Source organism: Dendrobium catenatum, unplaced genomic scaffold, assembly GCF_001605985.2.
Source record: "Dendrobium catenatum unplaced genomic scaffold, ASM160598v2 fragScaff_scaffold_1271, whole genome shotgun sequence".
In the NCBI taxonomy this organism is placed as follows: Eukaryota; Viridiplantae; Streptophyta; class Magnoliopsida; order Asparagales; family Orchidaceae; genus Dendrobium; species Dendrobium catenatum.
Window position 1 is genome coordinate 511,405 of NW_021319733.1, and position 16,713 is coordinate 528,117.

The 16,713-nt window shown below is 35.7% G+C and overlaps 1 protein-coding gene across 2 annotated transcripts in view; it reads right to left on the minus strand.

Annotated features, from left to right (window-relative positions):
- LOC110100861 (kinesin-like protein KIN-14F) overlaps nucleotides 1-12,634 on the minus strand; it is a 24,818-nt gene extending 12,184 nt beyond the window's left edge. For both annotated transcript variants that reach the window (XM_028699391.1, XM_020828565.2), the window contains exons 1-13: nucleotides 12,237-12,634; nucleotides 11,165-11,331; nucleotides 10,943-11,086; nucleotides 10,223-10,483; nucleotides 10,070-10,141; nucleotides 9,922-9,990; nucleotides 8,740-9,108; nucleotides 8,576-8,657; nucleotides 8,384-8,479; nucleotides 8,112-8,288; nucleotides 7,911-8,017; nucleotides 7,642-7,817; nucleotides 7,389-7,550 (exon numbers count right to left, since the gene is read on the minus strand). In XM_028699391.1, coding sequence (XP_028555224.1) covers nucleotides 7,389-7,550; nucleotides 7,642-7,817; nucleotides 7,911-8,017; nucleotides 8,112-8,288; nucleotides 8,384-8,479; nucleotides 8,576-8,657; nucleotides 8,740-9,108; nucleotides 9,922-9,990; nucleotides 10,070-10,141; nucleotides 10,223-10,483; nucleotides 10,943-11,086; nucleotides 11,165-11,331; nucleotides 12,237-12,354 — 2,000 coding nt within the window. In that variant the 5' untranslated portion in view covers nucleotides 12,355-12,634. The remainder of the gene's footprint in view (nucleotides 1-7,388; nucleotides 7,551-7,641; nucleotides 7,818-7,910; nucleotides 8,018-8,111; nucleotides 8,289-8,383; nucleotides 8,480-8,575; nucleotides 8,658-8,739; nucleotides 9,109-9,921; nucleotides 9,991-10,069; nucleotides 10,142-10,222; nucleotides 10,484-10,942; nucleotides 11,087-11,164; nucleotides 11,332-12,236) is intronic.
- Between the last annotated feature and the right edge of the window lie 4,079 nt (nucleotides 12,635-16,713).

Sequence of the window (16,713 nt, forward strand, 5' to 3'; positions counted from 1 at the left end):
TATATATATATATATATATATATTCTCTTTTCATTTTCCCTTTCGTTTTTTTTCTTTTCATTTTTTTTAAAATCTCTTTTTTTTTCTATTTTTTTAAATTATATGCATATATTTAAATAAGTGAACACGCACGCATATATACATATAAAATCGACAACAATCATAATAATTGGTGGCATTAACTATTATGGATAGTGGGAAAATTAGCCACAATAAGTAATCAGTGCACTCAAACTAATGACAAAAATAGCTGAATGAGATGAAGCAAAGAACTTACTCAAAAGTATAGAAAGATGTGTGGGATTTGGGCTGGTCTAATGGAGGAGTGGAGTTCTGAAGTGAGCCACTTACGATTGTGGGCTGAAGTTTTGGGCTGTTTGAGAGGTTGATTGAGGCTTAGTGGGCTGGAAAGGGTTAGAGTGGGCTGAAATTTAGGAAATGAGCTGCTGGATATTTTGAGCGTGCTGTCTGGGAGGATTTGGAGTGGGCTGAGCAATATTTGATTATAGGAAATGGCTTGTTGAATATTTTTTTGGTTCACGTGAATGAGAAAAAAATGACAAGCAGGAATTTCTGACAGAATTTCACGTGCAAAGGATTTCGGCTGGGTATGAATAGGAGGCTCGGTAAGCAACTTTGTGAAGCAAAGCTTAAAAGGAAAGGGACGGGTGAAGGCGTGAGCTGTAGTTTTTGTTTGGGTCATGGTCGTGAGGTAGAAACAGAGGTGTGAAAGATTTCGGCTCCAGAAGGAAGTCTGATGTTTGCTCGGTTGAAGGTATGGGTGAAAGAGTCTGAGCCGATCTTCTAATGGCTGAAGTCTATTGAGCAGATAAACCTTCACAATGATGATTGTCGGATGGATCCCAGCTTGCGAACAGGAGGAACGACTATCGATTGGGATTTGTGTGAAGTAGAGATGGCGAAAGGCTTCTGGTTTGCGTGAGGCAGGGTCGGACAGAGGTGTTTGGCGTATGGGCTGGCTGACGAAGGGAAGACTGGAGGTGTTGTTGACAGATTGTGAGGAATTGGAGGCGGTGGTGGTTTATGTGAAGCTTGGTTGATGGGAGGGAGAAGAGACGGACAGAGCTTGGAGGAAGAAGGCTTGCAGAAGAGGTAGGGAGTTCTTTGCTATTTGCGTGAAAATAGGAGACACGAGAAGTTCTTTTAGGCTTCGTTTTAACGACGGGACGCCTCATGATGATGTAGAACTATATGCTTAGGTTGATGTTTAATTAGGAAATTATACCCTCCATCAAGAGGAAGAACAATTATTTAACTTCAAGCAATTTTAAATGAGATTAAAAATAATAAAGAGACTATTAGATTAGTCAATTGACTACAGGATATTTGTTAGGAGCACAAAATAATCAATTAAAATCAGGCATTGCATTACATGGAGGTTTTCAAAGGAAATCCCTAAATTAGCATTTAGACTAATCAATATTAGAATCGCTCACTCACACTCTTAATAATTAGTTAGGCGGAGAAAGCTTGCATAATTTTTATGACGTCACAATTGAGGAAAACTTGGAATGAATACGATTCGGGAGAGAGTTCACCTTTATCAGGATTCGGAAGAGAGTTGCCACTGAACGTGAGGTTGTCGTTGATCAATAGCGATTGCAAGAGAGAAGAGGATTCATTCCACGTACTCTTCAACGGAGTGATCGTTCTCAAGATCTATGCCAAAAAACGGAGATTGGAGAATGTCAATAAACCCTTGATCGTCGAAAACGAAGCCATGATCTTGTTCTGGATTAGTCATACATGAGTGGACAACAAACTATGGGTTGGGGAACTTCTAGATAGCAAACAAAGAACTTCCGGACAGCTGGACAGCAAACGGCCTTTGCTGAAATTTTTGGACGACAATTTTTATATGTCAAGGAAATTTGGACAGTAGTTTTTGCGAGGTGGAAATCCATTGGAATTAATGTTCGGGAAAAGGGAGTTAGGACTAATTCCAAGTAGAGAGGAGGAGGTAGTGGGGGCCGACCATAAAGGAAGGAGAGGGGAAATAGCTATGGATTTTGTGTGTTGATAAAGGAAGGGAGGCAATTCAAAATCTAAAATTTAATTTCATATTTTAATGATTGGAGAGGAGGGGAAAGTTTGAATTTGAGTTCTTCAAACAAAGAGGGATACAAGGGGAGGGGCCGGACATGCCTAGGATAGGGGAGGGGATTTGGGGAATTAAGAGACTTGCCAAATCTTGTCTACTTGTGAAGTAAATAGGATTTAAATCCAATCACCAATTAAATTTGAATTGGCATGAATAAGACAAATTCCCTAATATAACTCTTAAATAGAAAGAGATTTAGGATTTGAATTAGATTGGGATTTAATTCAATGAATTTCCAAAACTATTAGACACTAGATTTGGAAAGTATTTAAGAGGTGTTTGAAAATTAGGGTTCCAAAGGAGGGGTGTGGCCAGCGACTAGGGGAAGGGTGTGGAACTTGGGCCGGCAGCTAGGAGGGGAAGAGGTGGTTTGGGGGGCCGACGGCTTGAATGAGGAGGTGGGGTTTTTTGGGTCGGCGGCTTGGAGGAAGAAAGAGGGCTTTCAGCTTAGGGTTTGGGTGGAGTTCGACCAAGGGTAGACAAGGGGAAGAGGTGGAAGGGGCTGGCCTAGGTTGGTGGTGTGGGGGTTCGGCCAAGAGAGAGAGAGATGGGAGGTGGTGGCCGGCGGTTTAGGGAGAAGAGAGGGGAGGAGGTGGACCACGAGCCCGGACACTTTCTGTGAATGGTGGGTAATACACTGTCCTCACTTAGGGACTTAGAACTCTCACAAGAGCTCACAAACTCACTAAAACAAAAGTGCAGGAAATTTTCTACATAATCAACATCATTTCTCCTAAGAAGAAGATGGGGCTATAAATAGCCAAAATACAATAGTAAAACCCAAAAAACAAGTGTCCCCTGGGGTCACATGAACCTACTCCTCAAGTGAGGGTAAAATAAAAAAAACACAAAAAAATCAAATACAAATAATAGCTTAGAAATAAAGAGGTGTAATCATGGTTGTAGATCTCAGGCCTCTTCGCTGGTCAACTCTCCATTGTCGGATGTCCTCATCACAACGTCTATCCAAGGTTTGACTTCAGCGAAATATAAAGGAACTAGACAAGGCTTCGTTAGAGGATAGAGGATATGAGGTAAATTTAATTGCGATTTGATTTTGTATTTGACTTTTTACTTTTTTAAAATAAATTAGTAATAATATGATAAAAAATTATTATTATTATTATTATTATTATTGTTGTTGTTATTTTAGAATGGCAACAACGGGTCATTCATCCAAAAATCACCTCATTTTGCATGCATTCCCTCAAATTGTTCGTGATGTCTCAGAACTCGTGCTGGTTTGTGCACTCGATTTTCATTAGGCAAATTTATAGCATATTTTAAGTATTGACGATACTTCGAATGCAACGACGAAGTCTGTTTTGCGATCGGACGTCATTTAGACAATGTTGTGTGTCAACTTTCTCGATTTGTCTGCATTGCCTTGGGACTCGCACCGATTTTTCTTGCATGCTTTTCATTGACTGAATTGACAATGATTTTTGAATATTGACAACATTCTGAGCACAACGGAGAAGTCTATTTTACAGTTGGACATTGTTTAAGCAACATTGCACCAATTGACAACATTTCGAATGCAACGATGAAGTTTATTTTTATGATCGGACGTCGATTGGGCAGTGTCGCGCTTCAGTTTCCTCAGTTTGCGCATTGTCGCCTCAGGATTTGTGTTGTCTCACCGAGATATTTCAATTGAACAAGTTGATATTGATTTTTGGGTGTTGACGATGCTCTGAATGTAACGACAAAATCCGTTATGCGATCAGATGTCGTTTGGGCGACGTCGCGCGTCAACTTTGGGTGTCGATTGTTCCTTTGGATCGATCTCGTTAGATTTAATAACGAGGGGTCCTCACTTAGGCGAACTTGATGTCCTAATTGCAATGACACAGACTGTTTGACAATCAGAGGTCGTTTGACCCTTCAAGTGACACATCGTGTCGACGCACTCGTTGTTTGGTTTGTCGGTTTTGCCCCTTTTGCGTGTGGTTTGATGTGTAGGAGTCAATAGGACGACATAAAACAAAAGTTTAATGTTAAAATTATTGCAGTAATAAGGTTAGTGATAGGTGATAGGTGATAGCTAATAAGATACTTGTTTGTGAGAACATTATAAACGCACTTAGTGTTTATGCTCCTTTGAAAGGAGAGAATTAAAAATGTCCAAATATTTTCTTGATTTTATCTTATTACAAGCTTATATGTGCCTTTATATAGGCAAGCAAAGAGAACGTTTAAGAAAAATACAATAAATGAGCATATCCTTAACAAAAAGAAAATATTACAATAATGCATAAATTATAAACAAGTTAGTACATTGATAATTTAGATCTTATAATACTCTCTTGCAACTTCAAGATGATAAATGATGTCAGTTTGTGTATGAAAATAATAGTGACCAAATGTAACTTAGATAAATGATGTCAGTTTGTGTATGAAAATCTCCCTTGTCGATCGTTGAAACTTACTGTTTGGATCGAAATATGGGTCCTTACTGATTTTTGCAGCAATCCTCCTTGCTAACCGCTGAAATTTACTGTTTTGACCAAAATTTCAGGTGGCTCTCCAAGTTATTGGGTTGTGATTTTGAAATTCAATACCGACCCGGAGTTGAGAACAAAGCAGTAGATGGGTTATCCAAGTGCATGGGGGAACCCCAAATGATGGCATTGCCTATACCTTGGGTGGTCGACTAGGAAGCACTAAGGAAGGAGGATGTAGGCCTAAAGAAAGCGAGGGAGGAGCTAGTAGCAAATAAGGACAACCATTCAGGATATTCAATAGTCAGACAAAAGTTACTTCAGGAGGGGTGGTTTGTCCTTCCAAATACCTCTTTTCACATCCCCAACTTATTGCAAGTGTTTCGTGGGAAAGCCATTGGGGGGCATTCAGGGGCTCAAAAGACATCCTTGGTTATCGGTCGAGCTATATTGGGAGGGGATGTAGAAGGATGTTGAGAAAAGGGTGGCTAGCTGTGATATATGCCAGAGGCACAAGTATTTGGTTGTCTCCAGAAGGGCTTCTCTAGCCATTAGCTTTGCCAGAAAAGGTGTTAGAGGAGGTGACAATGGATTTCATCGAAGGGCTGCCTAAGTCAGAAGGTTACACAGACAATATTGGTGGTAGTGGACCGGTAAGTAAATATGCTCATTTCATCCCCCTTCGCCAACCATATACAGTAGTATCAGTAGCAGCAATTTTCATGAGGGAAGTGGTAAGACTTCATGGAATGTTGAAAGCTATTATATCAGATAGGGACACAATTTTCCTAAGCCAATTCTGGAAGGAACTGTTCTAAATGTAGGGAACAATCCCAAAAAGAAACACTGTCTATCATCCTCAGACAGATGGACAGATAGAGGTAGTTAATCGTAGTATAGAGACCGATCCGCGGTGCTTTATATTAGATACACCCAAGTTGTGGGCCAAATGGTTGGCTTTGACAGAGTATTGGTATAACATAACTTATCATTCAACAATGCACACTACACCGTTCAAGGTGTTGTACGGACAAAATCCGCCTCGCTTAATATACTATGGGCAAGATGACACACTGGTGACTTCGGTAGAACAAAACTTGGAGGACAAAGATAGGATCTTGGGGGAGTTGAAGGGACATTGAGGGCTTAACAAATTACGAAGAAGAAGGCAGATGCACATAGGCGAGACATACAATTCGAGATGGGGGACAAGGTTTACTTAAAGCTTCACCTATACAGAAAAAAACCCTGGCACGAAGAAGAAATGATAAGTTATCCCCCCGATATTTTGGGCCTTACGAGATACTAGAGCGCACAGAGGCCATGGCTTATCGCCTACAGCTAGCCATCTAGTATTTTCATGTGTCCTAGTTGCGACGAGTGCTAGGAGAGCACATTCCTTCCTCGACACTTCCCCCGACCTTGATAGAGGACATGGAGGTGTTATTGGAACCACTGGATGTCACAGGAGTGGGTCTGGGAGTAATACGAAGCCAGAAAGTGTTGATCAGGTGGAAGGGTCTACCGTAGCATGAGGCCACGTGGGGTCCTACTAGATTATGCAGCAGTAGTTCCCTGCATTCCACCTAGAGGACAAGGTAGGACTTTTGGGTTGGGGGGGGGGGGGGGTGGAGAGAGGGGAGGAGGAGGAGTATTGATATGGAAGAAGCAGGGCTGGACCGTCCAGACCAACAAGGAAGTCCAGCCTAGGTGAGGCTAGCAGACAAGGAGAGAAAAGTAGTTGAGGGGGTGGGGTCCAACAGATAATTAAAGAATTATATTAGGAGAAAATCAATTAGGAATGGATTTTCTAATTGATTTTCTTTCTTCATTGAAACCTTTCCTAATTGAATTATTTTTCAAATTAACGAGGGAAACATATTAGGAAGGAGGCTAATTTTGGAGGGAGGGAGGAAGCTTATTTAAGTCCATAGTAAGTTTTATTTTATTCTTATGCAAATTTTTGTTTTGAGTGCTGTAGTTTTCTTTGTGTGAGGGATCCAAGCGGCATCTACGATTTGGGAGAGAAGGTCCTCCTCTCAAAAGAGGACCATTGTATCTTGCTTTTGTTATTTGATTTCCTAGCAATAAAAAAAAATGTTTTGTGTTGAATTTCTCATATTCATTGGCTGATGTTTTATATCAAGGAGTATCAACTTCAACTAAATTTTATGAAACTAAAACTAAATCAACAATATTATGTGGATTAAGTGGTAGCCAATTAAAAATGTTGTCGATGTCCAAGTTAAGCATGATAAAAATGTGAATACTAAGATGGATGTATATGTGATAAAATTAGAAAGGATAAATAAAAAAATGATTATGTTAGAGGATCAGTTGAAGTGTCATCCATTGAATATACGAAGGTTAAAATAAACTTAATTGAATTCAAAATGTACAGCAAATGAAAATGTGCCAATTAGACATGCATATTAAATTAGTATTAAAATATTAGGAAGAAAAATGAGCATGTCTAAGTTAATATGGATAGATTTAACACTTCATGGTACACCCGACGAGAGTAAATGAATAATAGATTCATAGAGCTAATCCTACAAAGTTGGAATAAGGCTAATGATGATGATGACAAAATTAAAATGAGTGCAGACATCATATGTGCACAAGCTATTTTCATATTAACGCAGAAACATGTTATTTTCATAAACAAGCAAAACAAGTATGCTTATACATGCATGCATGTAGAATAAACAAAATGAAGCTTTTTCAAGATGCCAAATTGTCAGTTAGTGGCACAACCATGCTGCATCACAAAAGAATAATTTTGAATAATAGGTCTTTAAAAGCAGGATTTCAATACATACCTATGAGAGCGACTGCTGTGATCATTCATAGATGTACAAGCAACTGCACGGTTTCTTTGGCCTAAATTCATTATTTCAATCACCTCTTCTATTGATCTAACAGGAACCAAGTTTGCATCAGGGACACTGAGTCCTTTATTTGAACAATTGCGAATCTCTAATGTATGTTCAGGTCAAAGAAACATTCACTTATTGGGAGGTAAAATGAAACAAGTGCTAAAAAATAACAAATTGAAGAACTAATGAAGGATATCTTTTGTTAAGACCGTCATTAAGCAGATCTCTAACTTGCTCATTGTAAATCTCAACCATCTGAACTGAGATTTCATATGTAAATGTTTCTTTTCGCTGCTCTGAAAGGCAGAAGAGATCATTCAATGCCCTGTAATTTACACCCAGAGTTTTCTCATTGAGTTCTTTAGGCCCACTCTGCATATCGAATGAAATACATGGTATTTAGTAAACTTCATAGTCTAAGGATTCCAAGGGTCTTTAGCATGAAATGGATAACAATGTTTTTACCATTGTATGTGTTTTTCCTGAACCTGTTTGACCATAAGCAAAAATACAAACGTTGTAACCATCAAGAACAGATCGAATCAAGGGTTGAGTATCTGAAAAAACCTCCTCTGCAATGATGCCAAAATTGCGTATCGTATAAATCGTGTATAAATAATACATTCATCAAAGACAATTAAATGTAAGCTCAACTTTTTTAACAACCTTGGGTTGCTGATGGGCCAAAGACCTTGTTGAAAGTGAAATTTCGGCGTGCATCTTTTCCGGTTTTTAATGGTGAAAAAATGGTAATATTTTGATCATCAATACGACCAAGAGTGCTCATGTTACTCATTTGACTATGTAGGAAAGGTCTCACTCTGCAATAAACCCTAATGTTTCCTAATATTGAAAACAAAAAATTCAATTCCCATAAGAACAAAGTTATTTCCATATACTTTATTTCCATATACTTTATCTTATCCTAACAATAATACCTTTCAGATCTTGAATTTGATTGTATAGTTTTCTGTTTTCTGCGAGAACCTTATGATATCCTGATGCGGCACTTACTAGGGCACGTAGTTGATTTCCTGTTGCACAAGGAATAAAGAACTAATTACAATAAAGAAAATTCTGCAAAGAACAGAGCTAAGTCTTATGCAGAGTTAGTAACTATTTAAACTTACCAAGATTATCAAAATCCTTAGAATGATGTGCCTTCAAATGCTCCATACTAGTCTTAGTAAAATGAACGGCACATTTCAATTCCTAGGAGCACGAACAGTAAATGCACTTTTAGAACTGATCAACGACAAAGTTTTCAAGAGTAAAAATAATGAGCAATAGAAACCTGAATCTCCTTTTGCTGACGATCAAAAATTAGCTGCAGCTTGATAAGCCTCTCCTTTAAGGCCTTTTGTTTCATTTCCTTTGCTTGCTGCTTATTAAGCCTCTCTATCTTTGCCTTCTCTTCCATCTCTATCTGATCATTTTCTTCCATCGATTTTTCTTTATGTTGCTGCAGGAAATGCCCGTCTTGAAAGGACTTCGCTTCTAGTTTCAACTGCTGCTCTATAAGCATGGGCCTCTCTTTTAATTCTCTCCCCTCACCTTCCTTCTCTTGTCGCTTCACATGGCTCTCTTTTAATTCATTTTCAGCATTCTCTTTCATGTTTACTACTTCCTCCTTTCTTTTAGAAACTTTTCCTCGTACTACCATCTAAAGCATTTTAAATGTTCAATAAACGTTTAAGTTGAGTTTGAACGCTAGGAATTTCATTCAAAGGAACTAAAAAAAGGGTTCATCATCATCATTGTTTGTCTTATCCTAAGTATTTGACATCTGCTAAATGACAAAAATAAATTAAAAAGCTTAAATCAGTGTGATTCACGATCAACAAAAAATTATGAATTGTTGGGATTTCATTATATTTCCTTTCGCTTAATTCAAACAAAGTTTTAATGATAGCGTGAAGATCAATATTCATATCTTAAGTACATAAAAATATTTCTGAAAATCATTAACATAAGCAATAATATGTTCTCACTGGAAGTGGAAGCTAATATTCTTTCGCCTACAAGGAAAAAGAAACCTTATTGTTTTCATTTGCGAGGAAATGAGCACAAGTATAGAAATTATTTTATTACAAAAAATGTGCAAAGAGAATAAGCTTAGGGGGTTTTACATACATTTCATAAAATTCTTATGTATTAACACATCTAATACCTAAATCTTTATATTTATTTACATATCACTATAGTGACTAAATTAAACCAAAGCATAGGCATGAATAGGTATGCTTTACTTCAAAAAAGTTAATAGTAGCAGTATTTTTAATGATATATAGAGATTTTGAGTGTTATATAAATAAATATAAGAATTAGATGTCAGATATGCATATAGAGAAAGAATTTTGTGTGTGTTGTAAATTCCCTAAGCTTATAATGTCATCAGCTATACTTACTGTTTGCCACAACTATAAAAGAGAGAATTTCTAATTCAAGTTCTAAAGTGAGAAGAAATAAATCCCACCCTTTCCTTTTGGTTGGCAATGCGCTGATCAAATTCTTGCATGACTTTATTTAATATTGTCTCTACAAGCTGCAAGAAAAATAATCTCTCTTCATATTCAGTCACGGTATTGATTAACAAACATAGGAAACCAGAAGGGCAAACTCACAGATGGAACTTCTTCAGGCTTCTTATTCGACAAAGCTGTATGAATCAGCATATTGAGAGAACGAGAACTTTTCTGTGAACCAAACCATGTAGATTGTAGTCATAAGCGTGAATCATATTGATGCAATACATAAATAAATTTCAACCAACCAACCATTTCCGTTGATTGTACTGAAAAGTCACCATTGAAATTATCTTCCAAGGACAGTTCATCAGATGATTTCTCAGGCAATGATTTAGTTGGAGAAATGAAATTCATGAAAGGATCAGAGCTTTTTCGCATAAAATGTTTCGATAAGCTTCCAGGTCTTGTTATCCCACCAAATTTTGAAGAGCCATTTTTGCCTGATTGTTTGCCTTCAATATATGATTTAAGAGCCAGAACAGAGTCCACAACCCTAGAGCTTTTCCCTCCCTAATAAGAACATAAACAAAGTGAGTTAAAACGACAAAACATGAAGGGAATTTTTTTTTCCCTTTCTCATTTCTGAAGAATAAAAGTAGTTGACTATCCTAATGAAGTCCCTATCAAGCAATTCCATTAAAAGAACTAAACTCACAAAATGAACAATGTGTTCCACCAATGATCCATTTAACTATAAGACTTTAGGATATTACTGTCAAATTAACTGTAAGAAAGGCATGATAAGGTTCCTTATTTCTAGAAAATGTAGAAGTGGGCAACACAACGAGCTGCAGAAAAAGCTCTCATTGACATAATACAACTAAGAAACTTGTGCAAAAGAATTTCATGATAGATTAGAATCCACTTCCTGACCTCCCTAAACTACACAAGTAGACCAATATACCATTTGAGAAGCCCATCAAACTAAATCACCAAACAAAAAAATAGAGAAGACTTAGAAATGCACACCCTTTCAAGATCTGATGCCTCAAAGGTGGGAAGGCCCATGTCTTGAAGTGCTACAAGAAAGTTTCTCACATTCTCGAAGTACTGGTATGCTGATAATGGCGCTCCATCTGGGATGAAAAATGAATCGATGGGAACTTCTACAACCTATGAAACATTATTCAATGATACATTGAATTAAGTAAAAGGATTATTATAGTAACTTGCAAATTTTGAACAACTGACCTTTGGTATTGCCCCAGGTTGTACTTTGTTGATGACATTGCAAAGGATTATTCCATTTCTAAGCCCAATCCTGAATTCTTCCTCGGAAGGCTCCTCTGGCAAATCCTTCGCTCCAACTACGCCTACGGTCCTTCTCAGCCATGCGGCTGCCTCATACCTTCTTGTCGCTGCCATTGTTTACAAAAAGAAGGCGGCTTGAAACATATTTGTATCAAACTTACAGACCATTCAACTAATTTATAATTTTGAGACAATTCAAAAGAAATGCATTAGTTTGTTGACTTTGGAACATTCGACCTTTTAGCATTGAGAATATATAACACTAAATATAGTACAATGGATATAATTAAGCTTACCGAAAAAGGAAACAGCTTCTTAAAGAGGATAGCAGAACACAAATTTTATGATTCTAGAATCATTTGAAAAGGCCAGAAATATTTTTAAGTCAATGTGCACCATTTAGACCAAGACCATGTAAACCAGAAGAGGAAAAAATATATAGGGAGATTTACATACATACCACCATATACTACTCAATAAAGAATCTGGGACTCAATGGCAGATTTCAAGTAAAAGGAGCGAAAGAGCTTATTCCAAATTTCGGAGAGTAAAACTAATATAATATACATAATGGCATGAAAAATTAAAGATAAAACTTCCACATTATCCTAAAAGTTACATTGTGCTTCTCTTAAATATAGTAAAGCTAAAACCCCCATTCGTTTCCTAATACACCATTGCTCAAACCTATGTCTTCAGGAAAACCGCGAGAGGAATCCCTTAAGAAAAGAGAATAATCAAAGACAGAATAAAAGGTTTTACGGCGTTCGTAAGGAAACGAAACCACATTACAGATATTTATTAAAAGGAAAAGTTTTTCTACATTCTACATGGGAAGAAATCTTCAAACACCCAACTCTTTCCTCATAACAAATAAACAACCAACCAATTCTCCCGATGACAACCAGAAACTCTACATTTCAATTGAAGAACATATTTAATGCAACATCCATAAACATCCCAAATTCCCTTTTAAAAAAACAATAAACCGGGAAATGTAAACCAGAATCACCTGCTTCCTCTGCTTTCCTGGTCGCCAGGTCGACGTCACTCAGCCTCATCGCATGCTGCTTTATCACGTCCTCCACCACGGATTGCATAGAGATCGACAAAATCCCCTCCGAATCCATCCCTTCCTTCTTTATTCCAATCTCTAACACAGCCCTTCCATTACATAAATTTCATTAAACTCAAATCCCCAAATCAATTCAATTCTGCTTTATCGGACGGCCGGCGACCTTTCCTCCAAACAAATCACAGAAAGAGAAAGAGATGAGTAGGAAAGGAGGGAAGAAAGTAAGAGCTTTCAGGGACTCTGTTTGTTATGATGATCAATAAAAAAAAGTATGGGCTCCGCTTCTCATTTTCTTTTCACTTTCCGAGAAAAGAAAAACCTATGAGACATCCGAGCCTCCCGCTCAGACGGAAGGGGAGGCCAACGGTTTATATTTTTTTCTCTTTCCAAACAGGGGGGATGTGTAATAAAAAAGAAAATGATGGGGTTGACTATAAAAGAAGATGTTTTGACGTTTTCCATTCGGCGGAGGCATGTAAGGAAAAATTATATGAACCTAAACTAATAAATAAATATTGAGATTTTTTTAATATAAAAACAAATTACACAGGCATATAAGTAAATATTAGGGATCATTTTTTCATAAGAATATTTTTTAATCTTCTATAATTGATACCACTTTTTTTTCTTTCAAAAAAATATCTTTTTTATTTTTTAATAAAAAATATCTGAGAATATTTTCTTTCTTTCAAGATGCTAAGCCTATGATATTTAAATTAATTTTTGTAGGATTTTTTTCTATATCTTTCTCAATAACTATTGACAAAGACTTTTCTAAAAACAAATAAAAAAGCATAAAAATTTGTATTAGATTTTAAAATAATTTATTCTAAAATTTGTGCACACATTGAAGTACGCAATGCATAGATTAAGAAGTTTAATATAGTTATAAATATTTTATAAATTATCATTTTTTTATGGAATAGGGGTATCTACCCGCTGCCACTTCAAAGAGAGCGCTTAACATCGTAACAAATCCCTTAGCGGAACCTAGGTCATCAACTATATATATATATATATATATATATATATACACACACACATTGCATGCTTTAACTTCAAACAATAACTCACCCTATCTTTTTTTTCTAAGAATAATAAATACAAGTGAAAAATCATGAGCCTTAACCTAGTTAAGAAATTATTATTCATTTACATCTTCTTAAGTTATAATTAGTCATGCTTTTTCAAAATTGGATAAAGATGTAGTATCATGAGAGTCCAATGCTTTTAATGGAGCAAGGAGTTTAAAGGCATTGATGTTTGATGGTAGATTAGATGATTAGATTCAACAAATGTTTTGCTGTCTTGAAATAAAGGTGGAGATTTCAAGAATATCATGATGGAAAATCCAAAAAACATTAGGGCAAATTAAAGAATCATGGCCTTTATGAAAAACTATTTCACACATCTAGATCAATCGAACACTAGTAACTACTTAAGTTTTATGAGTTCTATGTATATTTCCCATAGGTTGACAAAGGAATATATAAAATATTGGGGGATCTTGTACCAAGTCTAATTGATTGATACACTTTTTCTTAAATAATTGGCATCAAGGTTTGACTTCTACTCCTCTTGATAGACAAAATCATACTATTGAATGGACTTATATATCATCACTTAATAATTGTATTTTCTAGATGGAAGAGCATGATAATGAGATTCTTTGTCTTATGTGTGACACCTACCAACTTGGCCAGGTATAATGCAATCCTATTGGGCCTTACTGTAACAATTAAAAAAAATATGAAAAGTATTTTAACATGAAAAATTGAATTTATGTTTGAACTAGAGCACTTTGATGTTGTGCTTGGTAGCATTGCGGCGCTAGGAGAGCACAACAGCTCCAAAAAGTATTGTCACTATATTAGAGGCTCAATTCTACAGTAATTATGGATTCAACATACAACGTTAAGACACTGAGTCAGAGCGTTGCAGCGCTGAGTAAGAGTGATGTGGCACTAGGTCACTAATATTATTTTTTGTTAAGTGAAAATTATACCATAATTATTGTCTTAAATTCCATAAAAAATTATTTTTAGTTGATGTTGTGCATGAAAGACTTAGAAAATGGAGAAAATTCACAAGCGTTGAACCAGCGCCGCAACGCCCAAACAATCAATGTGGCAATGTCCCGGTGCCAAATTAGGACATTGCAGTGCTGGAGCCTCGGGCAAAATGCAAATTGATTCAGTTCTCCAACAGATCTAAGGTCAGCGTCACGTCGTTTCTCATTACACCGCAACACTATAAGTCTATAAATTAGTATCACAGTGCAAGAGGCTCATGAATTTGAGAATCGGAGAGCCAAACTTTATAATGTCGCTGCGCTAAATGATACATTCAAGCGCAGTAGTGCTCAACTTTTACAACACTGTGGTGGAGCAGTTGACGAAATGTGGAGTTGCGCTTATTCAGCCAAGCGACGCACCGGTTGAGCTAATGGCCACACCAGGTCATTCCAACGTTGTAGCGAAACCTACTTAAGAGCGTCGAGGTGCTAGTTCATATTGCATAAAAGCAAAACACTTAATCATAGGATTGAAACTCTCTCGTATCACTTTTATTATTTGATCAACAAGTGCACTTGATATTTTAGTGGGGATTTATATTAAATAAAATATAAGTATAATTCAATCCATAACAAATATAGTTACACAAATCCGACATCATTTTTACATATTTTTTATTCAAAAATCCTAAGTACTGAATCACCCTATCTGCTTCACCTCTCCATTTCACGTGGCTTGTCATGGAAAAGGAGCGGAAAGGGGAGAGAGAAAAGAGAGATCAAGTCAAATTTTGATTATTTTTGCTTATTGCTTTAGTTAAAAAAAAAAAGTCTTTTGATCAGTGTAATTAACCAACATGAATCCTTCTCAGGTTTTTAATGATTTTCAGTTTGATGAATTAAATCTCTCCAAAATCAATAAAAATATAATCTCCTAAATTATAATACTTTCATCGTGTAATGTTTCATATAAGATAGATATAGACATTACAAATCTTTTAAATGTAATATTATTGAATTTTACATGTTAAAGTAAAATTTATAATTTTATGAAGTTATAAACTAATATTCATTTATATTTTTTGTATTATATAGATTTAAGCATTTCATGCATGAAAAACATATTGATACAACTGATATAAGATAAATGTCGCATTCACATTTATGTAAGGAAGTTAAATTGTTAATACTATAATTAATATGCGTCGACTGTTAAAGTATAAAACTTCGTGTAGGAGGATGGGCCGACGAATTTCCTTGAAAGATGATTTGTAGTGTTATCCTAGTTGTAGCTTGTAACTAATGATTGATTATGCCTAAGAGCAGAGGGTGGTGACTCTTAATGAGTTATTGAAAGTTACATGTAATGATATAATGATAAAGATGTTGTGATGATAATGATGAATATAGATGAAATAATAAAAACATCACATTAAAGCTAGATGTCTTGCCAAATTGAATCATATATAGATGCATACATACATACTTTAATAGATAGATTAGCAATATGTATATGTATAGCATATGAATGTATCGATATTATAATAGGCAATTGATAAAATGGAGAAGACTACACTGCATTGACACCTATGTTCATGATATACATTAATGATTTATTGATCATCAATTAATTGATCACCGATATATTTATGTTCACGTACCTGTTATTGATTTATGGATTTATTGTTCTCACACATGTTGATTTATAAATTTAATGAGTTTTGAGCTTCAGCTGGGCTTTGATTTTATTATTAATATTATTTAGTAAACTTTATGATAAATATGAGACTTCATTTACCTTATACATTATTTCATATGGTGTTTGGCATGTGTATCTTGTGGTGTAATCGACAAGTCATATTATAGTTTTACTAATTGTAACAACTCAAACTCTTAACTATTATGATATTTTTCTCTTTGGCCTAAGGGAAGACTCACAATTTTATCATATTGACGTAATTTCTCAGGTCACCCATCACAAAATTTCTTCTAGATGAAAACACTTAACTATAAAATTTCTTAATAAAATATCAACCATGACACCAAAAGAAAACTAAATGTTTAAGAGCTTAACTTCTTTTACTTAAAAAAAATTCACACTAATATCATCCATAATTGATAGAGTAATTGTACGTCTTTTTTGTATTAGCATTGCATATTGATGAATTATATAGTATTATACAGCTCTTTATTGATATATTCTACAATATTACATCCTAAGAATTATGACGAATGTCCATATAAATGATTTTATATTCATTGTTCATATTCCAAGCTGTATTACTGTATATTGTTACACATGGTGGTTCATATTATTCATTTTATTATAATTTGTCATATGTCTGACTTATCTTAATTGTAGAAATACTAATTATATTGCGTAACTGCTGTAAATATACA